This window comes from Hypanus sabinus, chromosome X2, assembly GCF_030144855.1.
Source record: "Hypanus sabinus isolate sHypSab1 chromosome X2, sHypSab1.hap1, whole genome shotgun sequence".
Lineage (NCBI taxonomy): Eukaryota > Metazoa > Chordata > Chondrichthyes > Myliobatiformes > Dasyatidae > Hypanus > Hypanus sabinus.
In genome coordinates this window covers 3,967,920-3,981,391 of record NC_082739.1, presented here as the reverse complement: position 1 = coordinate 3,981,391, position 13,472 = coordinate 3,967,920, and the positions used below count along the sequence as shown (strand labels likewise).

The following is a 13,472-nucleotide window of genomic DNA, read 5'->3' as shown; positions in this document are numbered from 1 at the left end:
GCTGAAGGGCCTGTTTCTGTGGTATATCTCTGAATCTTTAATGTCAGACTGGTGGAGAAGATGTTTCTGTCTTTTCAGAGAAGTTTAGAACAAGGCACTGTGAAGATATAATGGTCATTAATAAATCTGACAAGGAAATTTGGGGAAACATCTTTACACAGAGATTGATCAAAATTGTGAATGCAGTAGTTAAACCAAGACAAAGTTTATGTGTGAGGGAGAAAAGTGTCACTTAAAAGAGAGTAACAGGAGTAGGCTGGGATGGAATCATAAGTGACGACCAAATGGCTGAATGACATTAATAGTCAATGTTCAGGCCAAGACCCTTCATCAGGCTTAGAAAGGAAGGGGGAAGAAGCCAGAGTAAGAAGATGGTGGGAAGCTTGCTGAGTTCCCCCAGCATTTTGTATGTATTGTTCAAAATTTCCACTATTTGCAGGATCAGTAGTGCTTATAGCTTAATACTTGCTGCCTGTGAGTCAAGGGCCATCAGCTGAGGAAATTGATGACCCACAGATTTTTCATAGATCATCAGAACTTCAGCTCCAGTTTAATCAACACTTTTCTTCCTCAAGTTGCCGAGTCAGATTAAAACTGAATAATGAACAATGAACACCAAGTGAGAAATATCTCAGCACTGATTAGAATCAATCCCAAAGCTTTAGCCAAAGGAGGGGTGGAGTGGGGGGGGGTCTCAAACTGAAGAAGAATTGATCACATTAAATGTTTAATTAAATATTCTATCTTTGATGCTGTTTTGCTTCAAGTCTCCTATTAAAAGCAAATCTATTTTGTATAATTTTAAAGGGGATCATATCTCAGCATTTACAGCCACCTTGACATTTATATTTTAAGAAATTAAGTTGCATAGTTTTAACCTTGAGACATAATAAGTATGCAAGGTTCTCTATGTAAATTTCTTTAAAAGATTATAACCAAATTAGATATTCACTTCTGCCAGTGTTCTGGATGACAACTGTGCTAAAGGACAGAGGGATTTCTGCGTTACATGAATGACAAAATTTGAGGATGTCTTATGGGGTGGATCGATGCTGTAGGAACATGGACAACACAGTAACATTGCATCCCACAGTTCCAGAAACCAGGATTTAATCCTAACCACTGGCATTACACTTACATGTTCTCCCAGTGACTGGTGGCTTTCCTCTGGGTGCTTAAATTTCCTCCTAGACCGCAAAATGCTAGGTTAATTAGCAAAAGTATTTTTTCCCATGGTGAGTGACTGAAGAATTGGATGGGGATTGATGGGCTTGTATGTAAGAATAGATTGTGGGGAAGTAAGTGGTGCAATGAAAAGATGGGTGTGTTCTGATAGCCAGCGTAGACTAGATGGGCTGAATGGCTCCCTTCTCTGCCATATGAAAATACGAGAATTCCAAGGCAGAAAACCTTAAAAGTGGTCCCTCTTGAGGCTCATGGAGATTACCTGGAACACCATGGTCCACACGAATCTAATCCAGGGACAGTGAGAAAAATACTTATGCTTTCGCAAAGAATGTTGTTTTGTTGGAACAGGATAGTAGTAAGTATAGGAACTGGTTTGCATGAGTCTATGTAATAAATTATAAAAATGTGGGTTCACTCTGAGAAATGAAAGGCTCCAAAAGAAGTGATAATGGGAGTGGAAGGAAATGGTTGTAACTTGTGCTAAAAGATGATTAAGCATGCTGGTCAAAATATACAATTCTGTGCATGGGATGGACTGTCACCATACATTTTTCCATCCATTTTGCATTAATCTTCACTGTGGAAGACACTAGCAGTGTGCCAGATGTTGAAGGGTGTGAGGAAAGAGAAGTGAGTGCAGTTACAATTACAAAACAGAATGTGCTCAAAAAGCTGTAAGATCTAAGTTATCATAGTCACGCAGGCCAGATGAACTGCACCCTAGGGTTCTGAAAGAGATTGTGGTGGCATTAGAAATTATCTTTCAAAAATCATTGGACTCTGGCATGGTGCTAGAGGACTGGAAAATTGTAAATGTCACTCCACTCTTTAAGAAAGGAGGAAGGCAGCAGAAATGAAATTATAGACCAGTTAGCCTGACCTCAGTGGTTGGGAAGATGTTGGAGTCAATTGTTAAGGATGAGGTGATGGAGTACTTGGTGACACAGGACAAGATAGAACAAAGTCGGCATGGTTTCCTTCAGGGAAAATCCTGCCTGACTAACCTGTTGGAATTCTTTGAGTAAATTACACATAGGATAGATAAAGGGGATGCAGTGGATATTGTATATTTGGACTTTCAGAAAGCCTTTGACAAGGTGCCACACATGAGGCTGCTTATTAAATTAAGAATACATGGTATTACAGGAAAGTTATTGGCTTGGCTAGTGATTGGCTGATTGATAGCAGGCAGCGAGTAGGAATGAAAGGATCTTTTTCTGGTTGGCTGCCAGTGACTAGTGGTGTTCCACGTGGTCTTGTGTTGGGACCACTTCTTTTTATGTTATATGTCAATGATTTGGATGATGGAATTGAGGCTTTGTTGCAAAGTTTGCAGATGATACAAAGATTGTTGGAGCAGCAGGTGGTGTTGAGGAAACAGGTGGACTGCAGAAGGACTTAGATTAATGGAATTGGCAAGAGAGTGGCAAATGAAATACAATGTTGGAAAATGCATGGTCATGCACTTTGGTCATAGAAATAAATGTGCAGACTATTTTCTAAATGAGGAGAAAATCCAAAAATCTGAGATGCATAGGGGCTTACAGATAGAGTCAGTGGTGAGGAAGACAAATGCAATGTTAGCACTGATTTCAAGAGGCCTAGAATACAAGAGCAGGGATGTGATGCTGAGGCTTTATAAGGCACTGGTGAGGCCTCAGCTTGAGTATTGTGAACAGTTTTGGGCTCCTCATCAAGGAAAAGATGTGCTGGCATTGGAGATGGTTTAGAACAGGTTCACAAAGATGATTCTAGGAATGAAAGGGTTATCATATGAGGAGCATTTGACCGCTTTGGGTCTATTTTCATTGGAATTTAGAAGGATGAGGGGGAATCTCACTGAAACCTTTTGAATGTTGAAAGGGCTAGACATGGTAGATGTAGAAAAGATGTTTCCCATGATGGGTGGAGTCCAGGACAAGAGGGCACAGCCTCAGGATAGAGGGGAGTCCATTTAAAACAAAGATGCAGAGAAATTTATTTAACCAGAGGGAGGCGAATATGTGGAATTTTTTTTACCACAGACAGCTGTGAAGGTCAGGTCATTGGGTGTATTTAAGGCAGAGCTTGATAGGTTCTTGATTGGACATGACATCAAAGGTTATGGGGAATGAGGCTGAGGAAGGGGTGGTGGAGCAGATTCTGGACCAAATTGCCTAATTCTGCTCCAATGTCCTTTGGTCTTATGGTCATTTATTCTGCCAGTGCTGTTGGTTTTTTTCTTAGTGTAGTGACCAGGCACATGCTAACTAAAGTTCTATTCTCTCATGATGGCTAATTAAGTGTGTTTTGTTTGAAGGACAATATCAAGATAACAGTAATTTAAATGTGAAGTGCTTGGCTTAGTAATAAAAAGAGAAATGCATGCAGAAAGCATGTACTATCAGGCTCAAGGACAACTTCTGTCCTGCTATTAACAGACTCTTGGGTGGACCTCAATAAGATGGACTTTTGACCTCACAATCTACCTTGTTATGATCTTGCACATTATTGTTTTTCTACACTGCACTTTTTCCCATTCTCTCTTCTTCCCTCTCCCAGTGGGCAGAAGATACAAAAGCCTAAAAGCATGTACTATCTGGCTCAAGAACAGTTTCATTCCCACTGTTATCAGACTCTTGAATGGACCTGAATAAGATTGACTTGTGACCTCACGATTTGCTTCGTTATTATATTGCACTTTATTGCCTACTTGCACTGCACTCTTTGGTAGCTTTTACACTTTATTCTGCATTGTTATTGTTTTACCTTGTTCTAGCTCAATGCACTGTGTAATGATTTGATCTGTATGAACAGTATTCAAGATGAGCTTTTCACTGTACCTTGGTACAGTGACAATAATAAACCAATTCCAATACCAAAATATATTTGGTGGCCACTTTATTAGGTACATATGCACACTTGTCATTAATGCAAATATTTAATCAACCAATCATGTGGCAGCCACTCAATTCATAAAAGTGTAACCCCCTGGGTCGCCTCAGGCTCGCTCAGCTCATTCTCATCTAGGGGGAGCAGCCTTCGGCCCCGCCAAACTGGGTAATCAGCTGGTGTGGATGCTGTGTGATGTCCCCGCCTCGCCCAAAGACAGACAGTACACCATATGCGATTAAATGAGTACAATTTATAAAGGTTACTATAACTAAATGATTAATAACGATACAGTATATATGAAGAAAAAAAATAAAGAAAAGGCGCCAAACTTATCAAAGTCCAAACCACTTCGTGCACAACCACTGGAGCTCAATTACTGAAGTCTTCTGGCCACCATTCGATCCCCTCCGAACTCCTCGACTCGCAGCTCAGGACCCTCCAAAGTGGTCAACCAAGCACATCTAGCTTCATCCCCTCTCCTCGGAGTACCTCCTGGCCTCGGACCCCCGCTTGGGGTCCGTTCCTCGTCCAGCTTACAGCATTGCGTCCTCTCAACCCCTCGCGCTGATCTCCCCAAAAGCCCGTCAGCAATAGCTTACAGACTCAGAAGAAAGAACAACATTAATCCCAATTGGTTTACAAAGGAATACAATTCTCGTTATCAGTAAATTTTAACCCATACAAGCTTCCAGCACTCTCTCGCAACAAAGAAGCATTCCTGCTTTTAACAAAACAAAGAAGCCATTTTGATTACATACACAGTAACAAAGAAAAAAGAAGAAACCCCCTGTACAAAAGCATGCAGGTATGGTCAAGGCGTTTAATTTTTCAGGCAAAATATCAGAGTGGGGAAGAAATGTGATCTCAATTACTTTGCCTGTGGAATGATTGTTGGTGTCAGATGGGGTGGTTTGAGTATCTCAGAAGTAGCTGATCTCCGGGGATTTCTGCATATTTCCATAGGACACTCAAAGCTGCTGCACAGGTTCACTCTGTGGTTAAGAAGGCATACAGTGCATTGGCCTTCATCAACCATGGGATGGAGTTTAAGAGCTGAGAGGTAATGTTGCAGCTATATAGGATCTTGGTCAGACATACGCTTGGAGTACTGTGCTCAATTCTGGTCGCCTCACTCTAGGAATGATGTGGAAACCATAGAAAGGGTGCAGAGGAGATTTACAAGGATGTTGCCTGGATTGGGGAGCATGCCTTATGAGAATAGGTTGTGTGAACTCAGCCTTTTCTCCTTGGAGCGACAGAGGATGAGAGGTAACCTGATAGAGGTGTACAAGATAATGAGAGCAATTGATCGTGTGGATAGTCAGAGGCTTTTCCCCAGGGCTGAAGTGGCAAGCACAAGAGAGCATAGTTTTAAGGTGCTTGGACGTAGGTACAGAGGGGATGACAGGGGTAAGTTTTTCACACAGAGAGTGGTGAGTGTGTGGAATGGGCTGCCGGCAACAGTAGTAGAAGCAGAAACAAGATGGCAACATGCAGCTTAGAAAAATAGAGGGCTATGGGTGAAGCCTAGGTAGTTCTAAGGTAGGGATATGTTTGGCACAGCTTTGTGGGCCAAAGGGCCTGTATTGTGCTGTAGGCTCTCTATGTTTCTATATAACAGTCTTTGGAGTTTATAGAGAATGGTGTGAAAAACAAAAGTAAAATCTAGTGAGCAGCAGTTCTGTGGGTGAAAATGCCTTGTTAACCAGAGAAGTCCCAGGAGAATGGCCAGACCAGTTCAAACTGACAGGATGGCAACATTAACTCAAGTAACCACATTTTGCAACAGTGGTGTGCAGGAAAGCATATGTAAATGCACAACACATTGAACTTTGAAGTGGATGGGCTACTGTAGCAGAAGACCATGAACACACAGAAATAGAAGGGGTGATTGATAAGTTTGTGGCCTGAGGTAGAAGCAGTCAATTTTAGAAAACCTAGTACATTTATTTTTCAACATAGTCCCCTCCTACATTTACACACTTAGTCCAGCAGTCGTGGAGCATGCAGATCTTGGACCTTCAGAAAGTGTCTACAGCAGAGGTGATTGAAAAGTTTGTGGCCTAAGATAGAAGGAGATGATTTATCCAGCTCTCGTTGCATGTACATGCCATTCAACTCTTTGAGTGATAATGCAGAAAGTTTGAAGTTAGTAACTCATCAGTTAATAACTCATCAAGGGTGATTGATAAGTTCATAGCCTAAGGTAGAAGGAGATGAGTTATTCAAACTTTCTGCATGTACCTTCTACCCTAGGCCACGAACTTATCAATCACCCATCTGTGGACACTTTCTGGAGGTCCAAGATCCGTATGCTCCACAACTGCTGGACTAAGTGTGTAAATGTAGGAGGGGACTATGTTGAAAAATAAATGTGCTAGGTTTTCTAAAATTGACTCCTACCTTAGGCCATGAACTTATCAATCACCCCTCATACATTCAGTGACCACATTATTATGCACTTTCATCTGCACCTCATAAAGTGGCCACTAGTATAGTTGGAGGCATTCAGCAGATTTTACAACTTCTATGGAGAAACAGACAGACATACATTATTGATCCCAAGGGAAATTGGGTTTTGTTACAGTCGCACCAACCAAGAATAGTGTAGAAATATAGCAATATAAAACCATAAATAATTAAATAATAATAATAAGTTATTCCAAGTGGAAATAAGTCCAGGACCAGCCTATTGGCTCAGGGTATCTGACACTCCGAGGGAGGAGTTGTAAAGTTTGATGGCCACAGGCAGGAATGACTTCCTATGACGCTCAGTGTTGCATCTCGATGGAATGAGTCTCTGGCTGAATGTACTCCTGTGCCTAACCAGTACATTATGGAGTGGATGGGAGACATTGTCCAAGATAGCATGCAACTTGGACAGCATCCTCTTTTCAGACACCACCGTCAGAGAGTCCAGTTCCACCTCCACAACATCACTGGCCTTACGAATGAGTTTGTTGATTCTGTTGGTGTCTGCTACCCTCAGCCTGCTGCCCCAGCACACAACAGCAAACATGATAGCACTGGCCACCACAGACTCGTAGAACATCCTCAGCATCGTCCGACAGATGTTAAAGGACCTCAGTCTCCTGAAAGAAACATGAATGGAGAGTTAACAAGAAAAAAGTCAATGATCCTTCATACGAATTGGAAAAGTGGGAAAAGCATGTGCTTGAGTTGCAGAGAAGTGAAGGGGTGGAGAGAACAGAGTATGTCCAATATTGTTGGTGATGACTAAGGGAAGGTGATGGTTCTATGCTGGTTTCTCATGCAATAGATTGAGAAACTTTGGGCAGATATTACATTTGCTAAAATTTTACACAAAACCAAGTTTTCTTGCTCTTTGGCTCTAACCAGGTGATACAATTGCCAGCTCCCCCTACACAAATCTGGCACTCTGCTTCCCCCACAAAAAAATACCAGAAAATCCAACCTTACTGCATTTACACTAGTTCCAAGTTACACCTAAACTTTTTATTCCAGTGGGACTTGGAGTCAAATTTCTAATGATTCTCCCTATAAAGTGTTTTTTTTATTTTTCACTGTTGTTGAATCCACATTGCATTTCCTTCATCTTTTAATGCTTTTTCCTAACACAAAGGTAAGCTATGTTAAAAATCGGAGCTTCCAAGCTAGGACTTGCAAACTAGGAAAGCAGCATCCATCAGCAAGGATCCCCTCCATCCAGAACATGCTCTCTTCTTGCTGGTGCCATCAGGAAGGAGCTTCAGGACTTGCACCACCAGGTTCAGGAACAGTTATTACCCCTAAACCATCAGACTCTTAAACTAAGGGGAATAACATCACTCAACTTCACTTGCCACATCATTGAAATGTTCCCACAACTAATGGACTCACTTTCAAGAACTGTTTAGCTTATACTCCCAATATTTATCACTTATTTATCTATCTATCTATCTATTTATTTATTGCTCCTTTTTTTTGTATTAGCACATTTTGTTGAATTTTGCACATTGGTGGCTTGTCTGTCTCGTGGTTTTTCATTGATTCTATTACGTTTCTCTATATTTATCATGAATGCCCACAAGAAAACGAATCTCAGGATTGTCTATGGTGACATATATGTACTTCGATAACAAATTTACTTCAATTTTGATTGATTCATGAGAGGTGGTTTAAAAGATTCATATGAAAAGAGAATTCAGAAATTTACGGGTGACACAGTAGCATAGGGGTTGGCACAATGCTTTACAGGACACCAGTGGTTCAACAGTTTTAAAGATTTTTAAGGATGAACTTTATTTGTCATATGTACATTGAAACATAAAGTGCAATGCACAATTTGCATGAAATCATATCAGCGAGGGCTGTGCTGGGCAGTCTGCACCAGAATAGCATGCCCACAATTGTGTCCACAACTCTCTGCAGTTTCTTGTAGTAACATGCAGAGCATTTGCCATTAATGGAAACTTTGTTCATAATTGATGTATTTCAATACCTGTTTCAGTGACTCAACAGGGATGCCTTTAGTTGCTCAGTTGAACACTGGAGCAGAGGATCCCAACTTTTGCTGCATGTTAAACATATGTCCTGTTGCACGTCTGTCTCTTGCAGATCATACCTGCCGATCGAGGGGATTCTGGCTTCTTCTCTTGCCATGCAATCAATTCCTTCGGAGAGGATCGAGGACTCATTCAACTCACGGTTCAAGGTATTCCACGTGATATGTTGTTCATTCAATTCATCTCTGATCTGGGGTTTGCTCCTGATATTCATAACATTGGGTACGGTACATTTGCATTTTTTCAGCACTGGGATCTGGCCCAATTCTAGCCTAAAGTGTTAGGTTTCTTCAGTTACATTTTTATTTTATTGCAAAATCAATAATTTAATATTAGAGACCTCAATAAATTTTATGCTCTTGGGACTACAAGGATTGGATGAGTATTATTGAAGCCCTTAACCAAACCTAGAATTCTTATCTGTACAAACTCTCAAGCATTTTCATTAACTTTCCCCAACCAGAGTTGAGCAATACATCAGGACTGATAATTGCAAATAAATATAATGAAATTAAAATTGGCAACCAATATAATCGAGGGCACCTTTATCTTTCACTTGATGTAGGAATTTGGTGGAACATTACTTACACTTAGTTTATAGTTTTTAATAGTATTTTACACTCAGTGGCCACTTTATTAGGTACACCTGTACACCTCATTAATGCAAATATCTAATTAGCCAATTGTATGGCTGCAACTCAGTGCATAAAAGCATGCAGACATGGTCAAGAGGTTCAGTTGTTGTTCAGACCAAACATCAGAATGGGGAAGAAATGTGATCTAAGTGACTTTGACCGTGGAGTGATTGTCAGTGCCAGACAGAGTGGTTTGAGTATCTCAGAGACTGGTAATCTCCTGGGATTTTCACACACAACTGTCTCTAAAATTTTACAGAGAATGGTGTGAAAAACAAACAAAAACGTCCAGTAAATCACAATTCTGTGGGCAAAAATACCTTATTAACGAGAAAGGTCAGAGGCGAATGACAATAGACAATAGGTACATCCTACTCGGCCATTCAGCACTTCGAGCCAGCACCGCCATTCACTGTGATCATGGCTGATCATCCACAATCAGTACCCCGTTCCTGCCTTTTCCCCATAGCCCTTGACTCCGCTATCTTTAAGAGCTCGATCTAACTCTTTTTTTGAAAGCACCCAGAGAATTGGCCTCCACTGCCTTCTGAGGCAGAGCATTCCACAGATCCACAACTCTCTGGGTGAAAAAGTTTTTCCTCAACTCCGGTATAAATGGCCTACCCCTTATTCTTAAACTGTGGCCTCTGGTTCTGGATTCCCCCAATATCGGGAACATGTTTCCTGCTTCTAGCGTGTCTAATCCCTTAATAATCTTATATGTTTCAATCAGATCCCCTCTCATCCTTCTAAATTCCAGTGTATATAAGCCCAGTCGCTCCAATCTTTCAACATATGACAGTCCCGCCATCCTGGGAATTAACATCATGAACCTAAGCTGCACTCCCTCAATAGCAAGAATATCCCTCCTCAAATTTGGAGACCGGACTGGTTCAAGCTGACAGGAAGATGACAGTAACTCAAATAGCCACATTTTACAACACTGATGTTCATAAGAGCCGGTCTGAATGCACAAGACATCAAACCTTGAAGTGGATGGGTTACAGCAGAGAAGACCATGAACATACACTCAGTACCACTTTATTAGGTACTGGAGGTATCTAATAATGTGACCACTGAGTGTATAAAGTTGGGTAGGTTCTGATGAACTAGGGTAGCTATTGCTTGCTCATCAGTTCTGTCATCAATGTCCTTATCAGGAGCAGTCTAGATTAATTTTAGATTAAAGATCTCTCATTCTTCTCTTTTAGTTTAGACATAAGCTAAGTCTTACTTCAGTGGTTGGTAAGTCGATGGAGAAGATCCTGAGAGGCAGGATTTATGAACATTTGGAGAGGTATAATATGATTAGGAATAGTCAGCATGGCTTTGTGAAAGGCAGGTCGTGCCTTACGAGCCTGATTGAATTCTTTGAGGATGTAACAAAACACATTGATGAAGGTGGAGCTGTGGATGTGGTGTACATGGATTTCAGTAAGGCATTTGATAAGATACTCCATGCAAGGCTCCTTCAAAAAGTAATAAAGCGTGGGATCCAAGGGGACATTGCTCTGTGGATCCAGAACTGGCTTACCCACAGAAGGCAACGAGTGGTTGTAGACAGGTCATATTCTGCATGGCGGTCGGTGACCAGTGGAGTGCCTCAGGGGTCTGTTCTGGGACCCTTACACTTTGTGATTTTTATAAATGACCTGGATGAGGAAGTGGAGGAATGGGTTAGTAAGTTTGCTGATGAAATGAAGGTTGTAGGTGTTGTGGATAGCGTGGAGGGCTGTCAGAGGTTACAGTGGGACATCGATAAGATCCAAAACTGGGCTGAGAAGTGGCAGATGGAGTTCAATCCAGATAAGTGTGAAGTGGTTCATTTTGGTAGGTCAAATATGCTGGCAGAATATAGTATTAAATAGTAAGACTCCTGGCAGTGTGGAGGATCAGAGGCATCTTGGGGTCTGGGTCCATAGGACGCTCAAAATAGCTGCACAGGTTGACTCTGTGGTTAAGAAGGCATATGGTGTATTAGCCTTTATCAATCTTGGAATTGAATTTAGGAGCCGAGAGGTACGTTGCAGCTATATAGGACCCTGGTCAGACCCCACTTGGAGTACTGTGCTCAGTTCTGGTTGCCTCACTATAGGAGGGATGTGGAAGCCATAGAAAGGGTGCAGAGGAGATTTACAAGGATGTTGCCTGGATTGGGGAGCATGCCTTATGAAAATAGGTTGAGTGAACTCGGCCTTTTCTCCTTGGAGTGACGGAGGATGAGAGGTGACCTGAAAGAGGTGTACAAGATAATGAGAGGCATTGATCGTGTGGATAGTCAGAGGCTTTTTCCCAGGGCTGAAATGGCTAACATGAGAGGGCACAGTTTTAAGGTGCTGGGAAGTAGGTACAGAGGAGATGTCAGGGGTAAGTTTTTCATACAGAGAGCGGTGAGTGCATGGAATGGGCTATCTGCAATGGTGGTGGAGGCAGATATGATAGGGTCTTTTAAGAGGCTTGTAGATAGGTACATGGAGTTTAGAAAAATAGAGGGCTATAGGCAAGCCTAGTAATTTCTGAGGTAGGGACATATTCGGCACAGCTTTGTGGGCCGAAGGGCCTGTATTGTGCTGTAGGGCTTCTATGTTTCTATACTTGTTTCAGACTCTCACATTCAGATGCTTTTACTTATCACATGTACATGGGAACATACAGTGAAATGCATCATTTACACTAACAACCATCCTAAGGATGTGCTGGGGGCAGCCCACAAGTGTCGCCACACATTCTGATGCCAAGGTAGCACGTCCACAGTGTTCAGCAGAACAACACAAGCAACAACAACAACAACAGCAAAGCAAGCCCCTTTTCCACCCTCCTGTCCATCCACCCCCTGACACACACAGGCAGGTGACTCACTCCAGTCAGGAGTTCCTTTGCCTGGAAATTTGGGTAGGAATTTAAAAGAGAGGTTAGAGTGGATATTGGACCACTGGGAAATGACACTAGAGAGGTAGTAATAGCAGATGAACCTAATAAGTATTTAGCGTCTGTCTTCACTGTGGAAGACTAGTACGATGCCAGAAATTCTAGAGTGTCAGGGGCAGAAGTGAGAAGGTGAAGGAGAAGGTGCTTGGGGAGCTGAAGGTATGTGAGTCATCTGGACCAGATGGATGACACCACAGGATTTTGAAAGAAGTTGCTGAAGTGATTGTGGAGACATTAGTAATGATCTTTCAAGAATCAAGAGATCCCAGAATGCCTCCTGAGTACTGGAAAATTGCAGATGTCTCTCCACTCTTTAAGAAGTGAGGGAGGCAGAAGAAAGGAAATTTTAGGCTAATTAAGCTGACTTCAGTGGTTAGGAAGATGTTGGAATTGATTATTAAGGAGAGAATTTCAGGGTTCTTGGAAGTACATGATAAAGTAGGCCAAAGTCAGCATCTTTCCTTAAGGGGAAATCCTGCCTGACAAATCTTTTGGATTTCTTTGAGGGAATAACAAACAGGACAGACAAAGGAGAGTCAGTGGATGTTGTTTATTTGGATTTTCAGAAGGCCTTTGACAAGGTGCAGAACTTGAGGCTGCTTAACAAGATAAAAGCCCATGGCATTACAGGAAAGGTACGAGCATAAATAGAAGATTGGCTGCTTGGCAGGCGGCAGAGTGGGAATAAAGGGGGCCCTTTCTGGTTGTCTTCAGTGACTAGTGGTGTTCCTCAGAGGGTCAGTATTGGGAGCACTTTTTTCACATTATACTGTACATCAGTGATTTGGATGACAGAGTTGATGGCTTTGTGGCCAAGTTTGCCAATGATACAAAGATCGGTGAAGGGACAAGTAGTGTTAAGGAAGCACAGAGCCTGCAGAAGGCCATGGACAGATTGGGAGAATGGACAATGATGTGGCAGATGGCATACAGTGTAGGGAAGCGTATGGTCATCCACTATTTTCTAAACAGGGAGAAAATTTTAAAAAATCAGGGGTGCAAAGGGACTTGGCAGGATTCCTTGAAGGTTAACTTGTAGGTTAAGTTTATGGTAAGGAAGGTAAATGTAATGTCAGTATTCATGGCTAGGGGACTGGAATATAACAGCAAGAATAGAACGCTGAGGCATTATAAAGCATTGGTCAGATCTCACTTTGGAATACTTTGTGCAGTTTTGGGCCCCTTATCTAAGAAAAGATGTGCTGGTATTGGAGAGGATCCAGAGGAGATTCACGAGAATGATTCCAGTAATGAAAGGATTAACCTGTGAGAAGCATTTGATGCGTCTGGGCCTGTGCTCAGTGGAGTTTAGAAGAATGAG

General features: G+C 41.9%; 1 protein-coding gene across 3 annotated transcripts in view; it reads left to right on the top strand.

Moving 5' to 3' along the window:
• dscaml1 (Down syndrome cell adhesion molecule like 1) overlaps positions 1-13,472 on the top strand; it is a 676,237-nt gene that overhangs the window by 461,304 nt on the left and 201,461 nt on the right. For all 3 annotated transcript variants that reach the window (XR_009509068.1, XM_059956821.1, XM_059956822.1), the window contains one exon: positions 8,641-8,737. Coding sequence is in view for 2 of the 3 variants with exons in the window: in XM_059956821.1 (XP_059812804.1) it covers positions 8,641-8,737 (97 nt within the window). In the remaining variant the exon portion in view is untranslated. The remainder of the gene's footprint in view (positions 1-8,640; positions 8,738-13,472) is intronic.